Raw genomic sequence first — 15,323 nt, 5'->3', positions numbered from 1 at the left:
TAAGATTACTATTACGCCTCTATTCCATTACATTCAACCAAACAATGGATTAGCTATTACACCTCTAATCCAATACACCTCTAATCCAATACACCTCTAATCCAATACAGCGAACCAAACGCACCCTTATTTATAAAAAAATATAAATATTAAAAAACTAAAAAATATCACACATTCTTTACACTGTTTTTTTTACACCATTATATATATATATTGAAAATAGTCTTTAATTGATACCTATCAAAACTTGAAATAGAAGAAAAGAGATTGATTTATTCCAAGAGAGTTGAATTCATGATGCATAAAATAAACAAATATTCATGAGTAAAACATGTGAAAAAGAAAACACGAAAACAGTTCCAATTGTAGAATTAATCAATACATTTATCAATTTTTGTATATGATATAAACATCATCTTCATCATTGGCTCAAACAAGGAAACCTGCAGCAACCCTTGCAATCTCAATTCTAGTCTATGTTGATTTCGCTTTCCATTCTTTTCTTAAAATACACGTGCTTCATACATATCGAGTTATGACCTTAGAAGAAGGAACCTCTAAATATAGGAAGAGGTTAAAGAAAAGAAAAACTAGACATATCCGTAACCCATACTTCTACCCGTGTCCGACTAATTTACTTACCAGCATTTCAAAAGAAGCCCAACAGTCCAATATTTGTACAAGAATGAAAGATGTACAAAATTACAGTACCTGCTATGAACTTATGATGAACACAACAGCAACAGATAGGTAACAACAAGAGTTGATTGAGATTGGAGGCTACCGGAAAACTAGCCTCTTTCATCGCCTACCCAATTGTTCTTCTCCTTAGGCCCAGTAGGGCCTTCCTCTCCATAGAGCTCAACTGGAAGCTTGATGAAAATGTTTGCCATGGAATACCGAAGCACCAAAGGCAAAATACTAACATCGTAGACAATAGTTGGACCCCATTTTCTCATGAACTGCAACCAACCTGGCTCAGAAACAACTCCATCTCCAAGATACTCAGCTGCTACAAGTTCGTAATGAGTACTTGAATCTACAAAGAAATTACTACAAGCGACATCGTTTCTAATCCCAAGTCCTAGTTTTCCAGAACCCTGAATATAAGTCCCTGGGTGAGGAAAGGTTGCGTGTCCGTTTTTTGATGAGTAAACAATAGCTTTATTTCCTTGTATGTACTCCAAATCATAAGCATTAACCCATACACCACCACTGTGCTGAGAAAAGTATATGCTCCAGAGCTCTCCAGTAAAGTTGCAGATACGGAGAGTAAAATGCTCCCAATCACCCACATGCTGACCAATTTTGCTAAGTGAATAATTCATAACACCAACTTTAAGAGTTGCAGGCCCATTAAAGGGGCAGAAAATCCACATAGCAATATCAGTGAAAGTCCCACCAAGAGCTGGCTTCACATGTACGTAAAGTTTAGCACTTCCTAAATTTCCTGATTTAACACTATTTTTCCTATCACCACTAGGCAAGTCTATCCAAAATTCGCCATCGTTTCTTCCACCACTCGGCAGATTTGACCCATCAACATCAATTGACTGGCCTACCGAGTCACCCTTTCTGAACAGAAGTGCTCCATTCTCGAAAAACCATGAAACAGAAGAAGGCATGTAGATCTCATCAGGATGGAAGAAGACAGTAGGTCCATAGTGCTTTATTAGCGCATGAATCTGATCACAGTTTGGCATTGCATGTAGCGTAGGATCTAAATTCTTCAAGCATGCTATAGGCAGCTCTTGTCCAGGAACCCAACAGCTATTGCAAGAAAAAGTCCCGACAGAAACACCTCTCCCCAGCATCCCTTGATGAGAAGGTCTTGTGCTCCAAACCTGAAACGGAAACTCTGAAAATCTAGTACCAACATTGAGTATAACTTGATAATTTTCACATCGTTCTGTCAGGTCAGCTCGAACACATCTCACTTTATCTAATTTGGGCTTCTTAGGAGAGCGAGTGACCAAATAACCGATGGACTTATAACCCTCAGGGGGCTGAGGCAACCAGAAGAAACCACAGCCTTGAAGTCTTTCCTCACTCCCATCATTAGAACTCCAAACTAATGTATAATCAACAGGCTCTCTAAGGGCTGGTGAGGCTATACCGGTGGAGATATGCGTGGATTCTGATTTGAAAGGAATTTCACGAGCAACAAGAACAAAACCTCTAAAAGGCTGGTCATTAGATTGACAATAATAGCCAAGGCTATAAAATCCATCAGGTATTCCAATTGGTTTATAAAATGTAACACCTTTTTTGTCATCCTGTGTATTGTTGCTCCAGATGAACTTAAATCTTGAGACTTTAACAGCTTCAAGTTCTCCAAGATTTATTTTTCCCAAAGCAAATCCTTGACCTGAAAATTGAGACAGGCAATTAAGACATTTACATGATAAGTCAAATTAAAAAGGCTAACCAAACTACATCACACCAATTGAACTTCTGGCTTGAATAGAAGAAGTCTCCACTAGTTTTATTTTATTGGCCTCTACTCTGGACAATGTGGAAGACCACATCAACAACGAAGTTTCAAAACCAGACCCTACAAAAATATATCTAACATGCTGATAGAAAGGGATTCCAGTCAACAATGGTGAAACAAAGATATTCTGATGAAAATTATAGGAAAGTGCGCAAGTTACTGTGGAAAAAGAAACTGGTGTAACTGTAACCTATTTGTTTAAATTGATAAGCAGCTTTTAAAGATAAGTCAGTGGAGAAACAATCACAGAATGAAAAGTAATCATTAAAAGGAAGACGACCATGAATCAGGATTGGAAAAGGTCAATAATATTTCATAAACAGACACAATCCAGTCAAGCTTAGACTAATAAAATTAACAAAAAAAAAAGAAAAAGACAATACAAGCAACAGTTAAAAACCAGTAAACAAAATAATAAACAGTCCTAGAAATTAAAGTTGCTAATACTCAACGAAAACAACTGGAAGTCCTATCCTTGCTCAAAGGTGGTACAATTGAGAAGCCTCTTACATACAAAGACTAGTAGGGGGTCGCCATGCAGAGTTCAAGGGGTAAAATTCTTTCAAAAGGATGATCTGCAAAAGCATGGTTCTGAAGATTTGTGGTGTGTTAAAACTTATATACCATCTAAAAGGAGAACAGGAGAAGCATCAGAACATATGCCTTGATGGCAAGACTTCTCATTTAGGTTCAGCAGTCTCTCATTCAATTGCCTTTTCAAATGTAGCAAATCAGCCTATAAATAAACTCCTTTGGTATAGCTACATCATAAATGAAGATGTCTTAGCGTGCTAATCCTCCTTGTTATTTGAGAAGTTTCTCTGATTTTGATCTTGTTCTTTTTTTCTGGTTTCTGCTTCTACATTTGCTACTCCTTTTACTTACGACAGCAGAGTTGCTCCTGCTGTCTTTTAAATATATCAAATTATTCAAGTATTAAAGAACAACAAAAATTAGAACTGAATGCCACAATAAAAACCAAATTCCTAGGAACAAGCTGAATTTTTCAATTCATTCTATAAGAGGAAACATTAACCCGCCTTTGCAGTTCCCTAATGATCAATAAAGCCGTCTTCTCACATAAATTGACAACTTCACCAATATATTTATACACTGATAAAAAAGTATACATCAGTAGAGGAATTACCCTATCAGTCAGAATATAAAAGGAGGGAAAAAATTCTAAAAATGCAGCCTACTAATAAGATGAACTTGAGCCCAGAAAAACAATGAACCAAAAAGAAAGCAAACCCATTAGCGAAACACACGAAACGAAGAAACCCCAAATTACAAAAACGCAATTTTTTTTTTATTCTTTTTAGCTTTCAAGTTAAAATGCAGTACCTTGAGGCCATGGAGGAAGTGGGGCTGGAAGTGAGAAGGTTTGAGGCTCGGAAGGCGCCAATTGATCCGTCCTTTTCCTGTAGAAACGTTGGCACCCAAACATTTCCTGTTTTGATCTCAACAACAAGCTCTGCAGACGGAAACTTTTGGTGATGATGATGATGACGACGACGACGACGATGATCTCCAAAATAGTTGGCATCATTTAAATTATTCCCGAACTGTCAAAATTCGCGGGTCGCCTTCTTTATTCCACGCAATGCAATCATTTTCTTGTCCATTAATTATAACTTGGACCACTGTCGGTGTCATGCTGCTTCTCTTTCAAGTCTTCACGTTTCCAACTCTCTAACGCCACTTGGATTCTTTGTTTTTCTCTTCTTTTCTTCTCATTTTCCTTAATAAAATATATATAAAATAACTTTAATCTTAATAAGTTTTTATTTTAATTAAAGTTGTTTCGAATGGGCTAAAACATATTACAGCATAAGGGTTATGAGTAATTTTAAAATTATATAAAAAATAATTATAAAAAACTTATAATAAAAATAATAGATTTCAAAGATCATTAGTTTTTAATCTAATTAGTTTGTACAGCTTAGTTAAATAAATTATTAAAAAGTAAAAAAAAAAATTAACTTAACCAATTTTTTTAACTCAGTGCAACTAGTTTACAAGTCAGTTAATCTAACTCCTTATTTTAGACTAATATCTCTAATAATTCTCTGATCGATTCTAAAACCAGTAAGTTCAAAGGTATTTCCTTCCTGGTGGGAAATGAATCATACCTTGAACATTATCTCAATCTTCATCTTAAGGCAGCTAGCTCAAGACCTTTTTCATATACAGAAAGTCGATAGAATAAAAACAAACTCCCTGCTTGAGGGGTCGATTGGTGATTAGTTATGTAGTGCATGAATGGGATAAATGTGTAAGGGTCTCTAAGCTCATCAACATCAATGCAAATTCGGGCTAAATAATTGAAATATCCGCCATAAGCGTCCTATCATGGAAGGAGTTGGGTTTGAAATACCGGGCTCATTGTCAAACTACCATGACAGACCTGCTTCGTATGCGAGTTAGGCAAGTACGCCAGGTTGGGCACGTATTCAGTGATGTTTCTATCGATGACTCCATTGTATGCATCATTGCGTAAACTAAAAATGTTATCCTTGCTGAATAAGATATGGTATACCATAGATCGTATACCAATTGTAGTATGCTTGTGATGGTGCAAAATTATCATCCAGAATCCATGCACCCCAATGATAAGTTCAAGATGACTGTCTTAATGGTTGAGCCATTTTTATAAACATCAAGCCAATAACGCTCCAACCTCTCACGCAAGCAACCTTATGAAGCCCATCTAAGTTCCTCGGTTCCCTTGAAATGTCTTGCACCATATCAAACTCTAGTAAAATCAGTCTTCTTTATAACAGACACTTACTTTAATAACATTACGCTATAGCAGGTAAATTTATAGAAGAATAAGTTTTTTATGTTTTATTTTAACGTCTATAATAGTTATTTCACATATAATAGCAACATTCGTAGTTATGAAATACGTTATTTCTTAAATTAATTCTTTATAACAATATATTGTCTGAATTTTTAACTCAAATTATAGGTATGGCATATAAACAAACCTATTAATTATCATTTATTAAATGAAAATGATCTTAATTAAAATATTATTTGAATAAAATGATTAAATTTCATGTGAAGAAATTTAATAATCATATTTTATTAAATGAGAATAATCTTAAATAAGTGGAATTAAATGTCTATTTAGTAAGCTAATGAGTGGAATTTGGAACATCATAAACATATAAGTGTTGGAAATTTTTTGTTTAAAAATCAGTTTTCTATGATAGTGGAAAATTAAAAATTTAAAAATCGAGCCAGTTTGTACATATTGTAGGCATTCCCAACTTTCAACTAAACGAACTTCTTCACTATTCTCGTATCATGAATTGCTTTGAGTATGGACTCAAACAATCATAAACCAAACACAGAATCAGAAATAATTTATTACTTTTAATAGGAAATTAATTCTCTTAATAAAAACCAATAGAATTGTAATTTCTATAATATAGAATTTAGTCTTACGAAATAAATTTGCAATACTTTCCAAATAGGAAGGAAGGAAATTGATGAACTATTAAGAATATGACAAAATCACCAAAAAGGCAAGAAACTCATAGAATAAAGAAATGATTGCTGAAGGGCCTTCTTTATAATAAAAGGATTTAAGTTTTGAAACAGCAACAAAATGGAGGAAAAAGCGTTTGCAAGCGAAGTAAAGTTGGGTAAGGAAGCGACACCATATCAAAAGCTAACAGTCATATTCTTTAAAGATGTCATTTTGTATCTCCAAACAGCTGCAAAGTGATAATTAATCCCACCATGACTAGTCTAAACAACAGATGTTTCACCTTTGACTGAAAAAATGACACCCCATTGTCCCAAATTATAAACTCAAAGGAGCTAGCTTTATAAACTTCTCTTTGACTGAAAGGGATAATTGTTATACTGAACACTTGGGCACCTCGTGCCACGGAAAGAGCATCACCGCAACACCACAAAAAGCATCACAACAAAGCCATTAAAGATAGTCATCACATCATATCCAATATCCTTAATGTTTCCAACTCAAGCTCATCAACCCCACATTGAGATACATTCATGTCATACCCTAACTTGAATCTAAATTGGACTCTAGTATATATACAATCATGATACATGAGACTCACTCCCAACCTCCATTCTCGTATAAGTTATAAATAGGCTTCTTTGGAGATCACGGGACACAAAATCCAAAGAGGACAAAGCACACAACACAAGCAATCAGCCATTGACCATCACTCTGCTAAAACATCATCTTAAACCTCCATTTTTAGTAACTCTTCAAACTCCATAATCTATCATATCAGCTTGTGTAACTTAATTGTTACAACAATAATAAATATAATGTTCTTTTTAATTCATAATGTTAAGAACATGAAGAAAATGTTTAAAGATATGATAGATGAGGTTGACAGTTGAGAATTGAGAAAAGAATGTTGGGAGGAGAAAAATAAGGTTAAACTACATAAAGAGTCCCTATATTATAAAGACTAAATTAAATTAACTTTACTATTATTAAATGGATCAATTTAATTTTTATATTGTTAAAAAGAATCAAATAAATCTAAATTATAACAGGCTATTTCATACAGTCGACAATGATTCCCATTGGTGTATTCGAGAGGATTGAACAAATTGTGAGGAATTTTATTTAGGGCTCTACAAATGGTGAAAGGAAGATGCCCCTGGTCAGATGGGACATTTGCTGTCAACCAATAAAGTTTGGGGGGCTTGGTTTGAGAAGAATGGTTCCTCAGAATGTTTCCTTCCTCATGAAGCTAGCGTATCAATTAGTGACTAATCCTGAAGCGTTATGGGTTAAAGTTTTGCGAAGTAAGTACAGGATGCGTAAGATTTGTCCGGTTTCAATTCACAGGACTAACAGCTCTCTTATGTGTGGCGGTCGTTGTCTAAAATTTGGGAACAGTTCAGGGAAAATCTTTGTTCGAGTATAGGTGATGGACAACCTGATAGTCTCCTTCACGATGCCTGGATCTCTGATTTGGGGTTGCTTAGTTACCATTTGCTTAATGTACCATACATTCCTACACATGCGAAAGTGGCCGACTTTGTGGATACTGATGGTAAATGGAAATGGATAGACTCGCAGCGATTTTTTAGTAGGGAGGTTTTGGAACACATAGTGGCATGTCATCCATCATGTGATGAGTTGGGAGAGGACAAATGCCTCTGGAGATCTAATGCTTCTGGTAAGTTTTTTGGTAAGGAAGCTTATAAAAGCTTAGTCTAAATCAATGATACCAAAAATAATTTTGCTTGGAAAGAGGTATGGGAGAATGACTTACCACCAAGGATTTTAACATTTTCTATGGTTGGTTATTCATCAAAGATTACTTACAAATGTTGAAAGGGTTAAAAGAAGGTTGTCGAATGACCCTGGCTGCTCGATTTGTGGTGGTGTCCAAGAAACAGATTTACATGTATTAAGGGACTGTAGGACTGTGATTGAATGTTGGCGGAAGGTGGTGCCGATTAACAATTTCTCGCGGTTCGTAGACTTGGATTTAACTTGTTGAGTGATAGCCAATATGAGAGATGAATTTAAACTCAAAGTAGGAGACTTAAATCCTCAAACTTTATTTGCGACCTTGTGTTGGTTGTTGTGGAAGAATAGAAACACCTTCATTTTCCAACAAGTATTTAGTACAGCAGATGAATTGATTAGAAGATCTGATTGTTTAGTTACTAATGCCTGTGATATGGTAATTAATCAAATCAAAAAGAGAGGTGATCAGATTGAACGGAGTAAATGAAAACCACCTGACTGTGGTTGGATAAAAATCAACACCAATAGTGCAACAAGTAGGAATAGAAATTTGTCTATTGTTGGTGGTTAATTCATGACTCAAGGTAATTAGGTGGAAGCCTTTAATAGAGTCCTTGGTACAAGGACCACTTTAAATGTAATTCTCTATGGATTAGAAGTTGTTTGGCTCAGGATCAACAACTGTTGCTTAAAAGGTTAAAATGATGTATAATTATTTTCAAGCAATTAAATTTCAACACATCCCTAAAGATAGTAACATGGCGGCTAATTGACTAGCACGAATTTATCCGTCTAATGAGACTAAACTTGAAATCATTGATTTTCTGAAATTGCTTCGAAAAGATAAATTAAAAATTCCCATATGTAATATATTGATTTAAGGCTTTTTGTGCCTTCTCTATTCTATCAAAAATAAAACATCTCAAAAACTATTCTCTTCAAATATATTTAAAAATATTAACTCTATTAATATATCTTAAACAGTAAGTATTAACTTAAAATTTTGAATTTTATTTGAATCATTTTAATAGTAAAAAAGCAAATTTAATAATATAATGATTAATTTAATTAAAGAAGTACCTCTTAAGTACATTCACCGGAAAAAAAAGTGTACCATAAATCGGTTGTCATTTGTAGTTTGTTTTCATTTTCTTTTAATCGATTTATGTGCGAGACGAACATCCAAAAGCAAAGAAAAAAACATAATCAAACATCAGATTGCCTCACTAGTCAAAAAAAACAGCTCAGAAACATTAAGAAAAAATTTCTCCACCTGAACTGCATAATAAAAAGCATTCAAGGGAGAAACATATGTAACCCATGAAAGCAATAAAGAAAAATTGCACCCAAAACTCCTTTAACTGAAACAACACACTCAAACGAAAGTAAATGCATATTTTCTTAACTCACTGATGGGAAATGTTCAACCATTGCTACCAAGCCCTTAATCACCCACAGATTTTCAAAAAAGTTGGAAAGTTATGCCAACTTGTGTACGGTCAGTTTTACTAAGAAGCCATCTTATCGAGAACCTCGTTGATAGAAACCATTGCTTCTTGATCTGTAGTCACCAGATTCTTGGTTGTTTCCCCTACCCAAACTTCGAGAACTAATGCGACCTCTTGAGGCATCAGGTTGATAGCTGCCCCTGCCTCTCCCCCTTCCTGATCAATTTTAATGGCAGATAAGAGTTATGTTAACAAAGGAAAAATCTAGTAAATCTGTTGCTCATGGTCAAGCCTTGGACAAGGAAAACTCTAGTAAATTTATTACACCATGATATGCCGTTTTAAATTGGAGAGTACACGCAAATCAAGTGCACTAGCACAATACGCCTGAAAAAGTTCAAATAAGAAAAATGCATGCTTAACTGAATCAATAATTAATATCCATCGAGATTATCATTTTCTTTATATATAGTTGCCCATAAAGCACAATTATACACAACATAAGTGGAACAGTTTGATATGTCCACACACAAAAACTGCCTAGCATGCCTAACAGTGCGTGGAATTGGAAATAGAACAAGCCTAATGCAAACATCAACTGCATCAATTAATGGTAAGCACTAGTAATTCAAACCAAATAGACCTACAACCAAGTACCAATCTATCAGAATTATGAGTTTATCTTGAAAGCTGTTTACCAGCCAATTGCACTTGGAGATCCATCCAGAGGATTTATCTTAGAAATACAAAATTTTAGTGAAGCAACATGCAATTGCAAACTGAAGCATAAAACTTTTAGCAACTAAAAGAGTTTGTAAGAGTGCTTTCATAGAACTTTCCAAAGATCACCAAAATGAGCAATAATCAAATCATTTAATAAAATGCAAAACAAATTCTAGCATGTATAAAAGACAACAGGGGTGTGTATAAAGGCACATACTTCCTCCTCGAGTACCAGTGCTATTTGGTCTGCGTTCCTCTATGTAAACTTGCCTTCCAGCAAACTGTATGGGAGATGCCTAAGGAAGAACAAAAATTGGCCAGTATTAGGGTACAAAACACATGTGCAGAACAAAAGATAAACTATAAAAGATTCAGAACTACAGCAAATATTTGAATTAACTACAAAAGTGAATGCATGTTAGTCTTCAAGGTTCCACCGCAATCTTCTATTGTATACATGTATATAGAGTTCTTCATGCGACAAAAATTTTCAAAGCTTTGACAGTTGATGGTGAAATAAGTCAATCATTTGTTTAAGAAAAACAGACAGCAGGTTGTTTCCCTTCACCCTTCCCTCTTTAAAAATCCTGCAATTAACTCAAGAAGCTCTTTCATAGCTGTGCTAGTCATCTCCATCTCATCCATCATGAGCAACAGAATAAAAGCATCATACAGATACATAGATGCAGCTAAATTCATCTAATAATGGCTGTGCTAGTCATCTCCATCTCATCCATCATGAACAACAGAATAAAAGCATCATATAGATGCATAGATGCAGCTAAATTCATCTAATAATATAAACAACTACAAGGAATAAAACGAGAACGCAATGATTATGGCATCATATTAAAAAGAGTTCAAAGCTCTTTCTAAAGTAAATTCAACACTACAAACAAGAAGAAGCCAAACAAGTAGTTAGAATACATAATTTGACAAGTTATTAACAAGAGAAGTGAGAAAGCTGTACCTTGATTGCATTGTGAACAGCAAGAATGTCTTCGAACTCAACAAAAGCATAGCAAACACCAACAACATCCTGCATGCAGCTAACACTAATTTAGTTTCTTAAATATCATATACCAAATATTCAAGAGGGGAAGAAAAAGAAACTACCTTGCGGTTCCGGATAAACACACCGTCAGGCTTGATTCTTCCAAAATTCCTAAACTCCTGCTCAATTTCAGTAGCAGTAACAGTAGAAGGCAAGTTTCTCACATATACAGATTTATATTCACCAGTATATTCACCTAAAAGAATGAAGATCAGTAATCAGATTGTAGCTGCAAGTACAGTAAGCATTTATATGAACTGCTACCAGTAAATATTCTCAACTCTACATATACAGGAAAGCATCTCAAAAATGGAAATACAAAAGCATTTAACCTCTGAGACCAAAACTCCTCAAATACTCAGATAGTCCATTTGAGAAAACTCCTTTCTTGGAAAACTTTTTTTTGTAAATTTAAATTTTGAGCATAATGAGATTTGAACCCAGAACACCACGCATAATAAACAATTAACTTTACCATTGTAACTACCAAAGTAGGTATAATTAGACTAACCTTCTTCAGAGACTAAAGCTTCCTCCACTGCTGTCTCTGCCGCAGATTCAGGAACATCTGACCAAGCAGGATGTGACTGCTGATTAGTATATTCTGGTGTCTGGTCCCAATCTGAAGTACTCGAGGGAATCTTGTTATAAGAAGGTTGAACTTGAGCAGATGAAGCAGATTGCTGCTTGGGAACACTCAACTAGAACATTTGTAACAACAAATAATGTTGGTCAACAAAGAGTTATTTAACTTTCAATAAACTGGACAACATTTATCAGTGTTTGTAGGTAACAGATAGAAACAGAGTTTGCTAGCAAGAATACTTCTCAAACTTTGACTCCCATTTGATAACTTGAGGAAAGCATCCATAATCTATTTCTCACTCAGATGCAAGGCCCTGTTGATTTAAGTTGTTGATCCTTTATATGATTAGTGTATTCTTTACATGCATAGACATGTTTCAGTAACTAAGGCCCAGTGTTATGAATGCCACTCGCATACTGGATATTCAGGTTGCAGTAAGGATAAATTGAATATAGGCTGATTCAACTAGTGGGCAATGAGTGAGAAACCTTCAATAAAAAAGGTCATAAACAAGCAATATCAGAGTTCTTACAATAGAAGCATAAGTTCTCCTCGGAGGCTCCCCAACAGGTTCCTCCAAAGGTATAGATGGAGGTTCTTGCACAGTATTCACTACACTGTGATGTGAAACAAGGGTTTCCTCCTCTGTAGGAGCTTCCTCCACTGGATCCTCATCTTCAACAGCTTCTTGCTCTGGTTGCTCTGGGATACTATAGTTGTCAACTGGATTATCTTCAATGTGAACAGAGTTGACGTACTCACTGAAGTCCTCCTCCAAGGCATAGTCAGAAACTGCTAAATCCAACAAGTTAGACAAAAAATCAACATAGCAAACTTCTACCTTCATAAAAAAACAACAACAATAATAAACAAAAATGAAAGGAAGATCATATCCTAGAAAGGGAGAAAGAGAGAGGAAACTCACCAACCAATAATTTTTAACCAAAAACTTAACGTGTGAAAATTTATAACAAAAAAAATTGTGTCTAGGGTTTTCAGTTCCTTGAGTAATAAAACTACAAGAAATCCACATATGGTCAAAAGATTCAAACTCTATATATAAGACATAATAAATTTGCTACTGAAGTATCAAGTATAGTACATTGCTAGGAAAAAGGCCATTGTTTAAGTTTAGGGGACACAGTCCAGGGCTCCAACCCTAGTTATCTGCATTTTGACATGGATAAACTAATAAAGGGTTTATTCAGATCAAAGTTAGAAAAAAGCTTGCACATTGCACCTTGTGGCTCTGCAACAGGGCTTGATACATTTAGTTTAGAATCAAGTTTGTCTTCTGGTAATGTTGATGCTGGATGTTGGTAAATTGTTTCATCATCAGTAAACTGAAAGATATCATTAAGAACAAAGTAACCCTTATCTTGTGGGGCCAGGAAAAAGGTTTGCACAAATTTCCTTCTGCCATTGAAATCCTTGATTTTAACAGAACCAGAAACCATCACAAGAACTCCTCCATTCCAAGAATCAAGAGAATTAATCGTTTCGATCTCGATTGCAGTAAAATTTAGTGACATGGCCAAGGTATGAATTTGCTGCATACAAAGATGATAATAATAACCCAATAAGTCATAAATTAACAAGTTTTCCGCAAAATGAAAGGGCAGGATAAGTTTATCCAAATATAAGAAACCTAAAAATTATTAAAAGCAGAACAATTTCCATAACACAAACTTGAAAGAGAAATTGCATCAACCCGATCAATAATCACTTGCTAATAATGACTCATTCTCCCGAACTTAGATCATACTTCCCTAAATCAGAGGCATCAATCTCTGGAATTATTGCATTAAAAATTAAAACTCTCGGTAGTTATTATATAAAGTAGATACAATACCAAAGAAATAATACTCTGTTTTTATAAAATAATATAAGAGAAAATATAACAATGAATCAAAATTGAGTAATTTAAGAAGGGAAACAGTATGGAGAACATGTTCATGCTTAAGCAAATTCATCTGAAAATATATAAAGAAAGAAAAACATATTACCAGCATTGAAGAAGCAGATTCAGAAGAATCTCCATCGACCCGAATCATCGTACTGGCATCCGAGTAAAACTGATGAAGTAGATCAGGTTGCTGTCCTAGCACCTTATAGTATTGTCCCACAAAGTATGAACCAACCTGGATTTAAAAACAACATCGGTTAATAAAACAATAGGAGCAAAACTAGAAAAAGAAAGCATGCAAAAATACAAGAAAAAAGAAAACCTGAACGGGTCCTGGGTAGGAAGTAGCCATGATGAGATGAAGTCCAACAAAAAAAGAATGCAACGAAGATCTAGTAGGAATCAATAGCTCTTGAAACAGAGACCAACCCACAGATCCAATCAGTTAGAGTTAAGTATCTGAAACCCTAGCTTTGGAAAGACTAGGGTTTAAGGGGAAATCCCTTGACGATATTCTCTGTTTTAGTGGGTGGTGTTTTTTAAGGTAAACAAAGGCAAAGCTTAATGAAGTTAGGGTAAAGTTGGAGCTAGTTGATCGATGGAGAAATATAAAAGAAGACCGTAAAAATCCCTTTTGATGGAAGAATCTAATCAAAGAAAATAGATAGAGAGAGAAGTTTGGCTAGATTAGATCTGACTTGGGGGTGGGCAGAGTAAGAGCAAGAGAGACAGAGGGCTTTTCATAGTTTATGCTGGTGATTATCGCACGGAATCACAAGCGTCTCTTCTTGATTGGATTTTTTTCGATCCAACGGTTAGGAACATGCCTGCGTGTCAATTTAGGGACCGGAGCGTTTTACGGCTCTGATACCTTGTCTCCTACTGTAGTTTGGCCTTCTCTGCTTTTTATGTTACTAGATGGGAAAAATACATACCATATATATTTATAAAAATTGAATAGTGATTTAATTGAAATTATAAAATAAATATGTAGTAAGTTAAAAATTTATTATATATGTTTTTTTATAAAAGATAAAAATATATTTATAATAATATAATTTCGGTAAAAACATTTTTTTAGTCTTTTATAATTTTGATATTAAGTAAATTTATTTTTTTAATGGAAGTAATTTAATATATGTTATTTTTAAAAGTAAGTAATTTAAGGCAATTAATCATTATAATTGTAAATTGTACATATTTTTTATTGGTATAACAATAAATTAAGCCCTTGACATTTACATATTCTATCAATTTAATTTTAATTCAAAAAATTTGTTTAAAAATATATATAACATTTTAAAAATCTAAAATTTCAAAAAGAAAAATATAAAAATTTTCAACATCAAATATATACAAATAGACATAGTGTAAACTCTGAAGGCTAAATATGTTATTCTACTAAACAAATTTATATAAAATTGACAAGAAGTATTAATGTGGTGATTAAGTGTCCTTGGATGCTCACTTTCAAATTTGATATGGATTAAACTGTTTTTTTTTCTTTTTGAAATGGACCAATTTGGTCAATATCAAATTTGAGAGGGACTGGAGAAGTATTTTTACTTATAAATTGTTTTGTAAAATGATGGGCTTTTTTTATAAACTTCCAACTAAATAGAAATCCAATTGATTAGTGAGGTCAACTCAATCAATGATTTAACATAATATAAATGTTTTTAATGCAATATGACTTTTTTAAAATATAATTAATGGGAAGTTATTTTATAAATTTTATATAAAATTCCAATATAATTATATAAACACATTTTAGCTCGCTAAATACTTTTATATAAATATGATTAAATTTATTATAATAATTATATTATATTATGTAAATTAGTTAATTATTTAG

At 34.0% G+C, this 15,323-nt stretch overlaps 2 protein-coding genes across 4 annotated transcripts; both read right to left on the bottom strand.

Moving 5' to 3' along the window:
* Positions 1 to 271: 271 nt before the first annotated feature.
* LOC107924722 (uncharacterized) lies at positions 272 to 4,186 on the bottom strand. Of its 2 annotated transcripts, XM_016855296.2 has the most exons (3): positions 3,839 to 4,186; positions 765 to 2,368; positions 272 to 729 (listed from the first exon to the last, which is right to left on the bottom strand). In XM_016855296.2, exons 1-2 carry the CDS (start codon positions 4,041 to 4,043, stop codon positions 792 to 794), a joined length of 1,782 nt encoding a protein of 593 aa, XP_016710785.1. In that variant the 5' UTR covers positions 4,044 to 4,186; the 3' UTR covers positions 272 to 729; positions 765 to 791. The 2 variants fall into 2 exon arrangements, with proteins under 2 accessions (XP_016710785.1, XP_016710784.1); XM_016855295.2 differs by having other exon boundaries at positions 272 to 2,368.
* A 4,768-nt stretch (positions 4,187 to 8,954) lies between these two features.
* LOC107924312 (nuclear transport factor 2) lies at positions 8,955 to 14,224 on the bottom strand. 2 transcript variants are annotated; one of them, XM_041081170.1, is made up of 9 exons: positions 13,791 to 14,224; positions 13,569 to 13,703; positions 12,803 to 13,112; positions 12,095 to 12,357; positions 11,488 to 11,677; positions 11,039 to 11,172; positions 10,893 to 10,961; positions 10,140 to 10,218; positions 8,955 to 9,415 (listed from the first exon to the last, which is right to left on the bottom strand). In XM_041081170.1, the coding sequence occupies exons 1-9, from the start codon at positions 13,818 to 13,820 to the stop codon at positions 9,273 to 9,275; spliced, it is 1,353 nt and encodes a 450-aa protein (XP_040937104.1). In that variant the 5' UTR covers positions 13,821 to 14,224; the 3' UTR covers positions 8,955 to 9,272. The 2 variants fall into 2 exon arrangements, with proteins under 2 accessions (XP_040937104.1, XP_016710181.2); XM_016854692.2 differs by having other exon boundaries at positions 12,095 to 12,354; positions 13,791 to 14,220.
* Positions 14,225 to 15,323: the final 1,099 nt, after the last annotated feature.

Source organism: Gossypium hirsutum, chromosome A11 (assembly GCF_007990345.1).
Source record: "Gossypium hirsutum isolate 1008001.06 chromosome A11, Gossypium_hirsutum_v2.1, whole genome shotgun sequence".
NCBI lineage: Eukaryota > Viridiplantae > Streptophyta > Magnoliopsida > Malvales > Malvaceae > Gossypium > Gossypium hirsutum.
This window is presented reverse-complemented; position numbering and strand designations above follow the sequence as displayed.

Coding starts and splice junctions, on each gene's coding strand:
- LOC107924722 (XM_016855295.2), bottom strand. CDS start 4,043: ATGATGCCAACTATTTTGGAGATCATCGTCGTCGTCGTCGTCATCATC. Junction 2,369..3,838: donor ACTTCCTCCATGGCCTCAAG/GTACTGCATTTT, acceptor CTCAATTTTCAG/GTCAAGGATTTGCTTTGGGA.
- LOC107924312 (XM_041081170.1), bottom strand. CDS start 13,820: ATGGCTACTTCCTACCCAGGACCCGTTCAG. Junction 11,678..12,094: donor GGAGAACTTATGCTTCTATT/GTAAGAACTCTG, acceptor CAAATGTTCTAG/TTGAGTGTTCCCAAGCAGCA. Junction 11,173..11,487: donor AGCTTTAGTCTCTGAAGAAG/GTTAGTCTAATT, acceptor TCATTCTTTTAG/GTGAATATACTGGTGAATAT.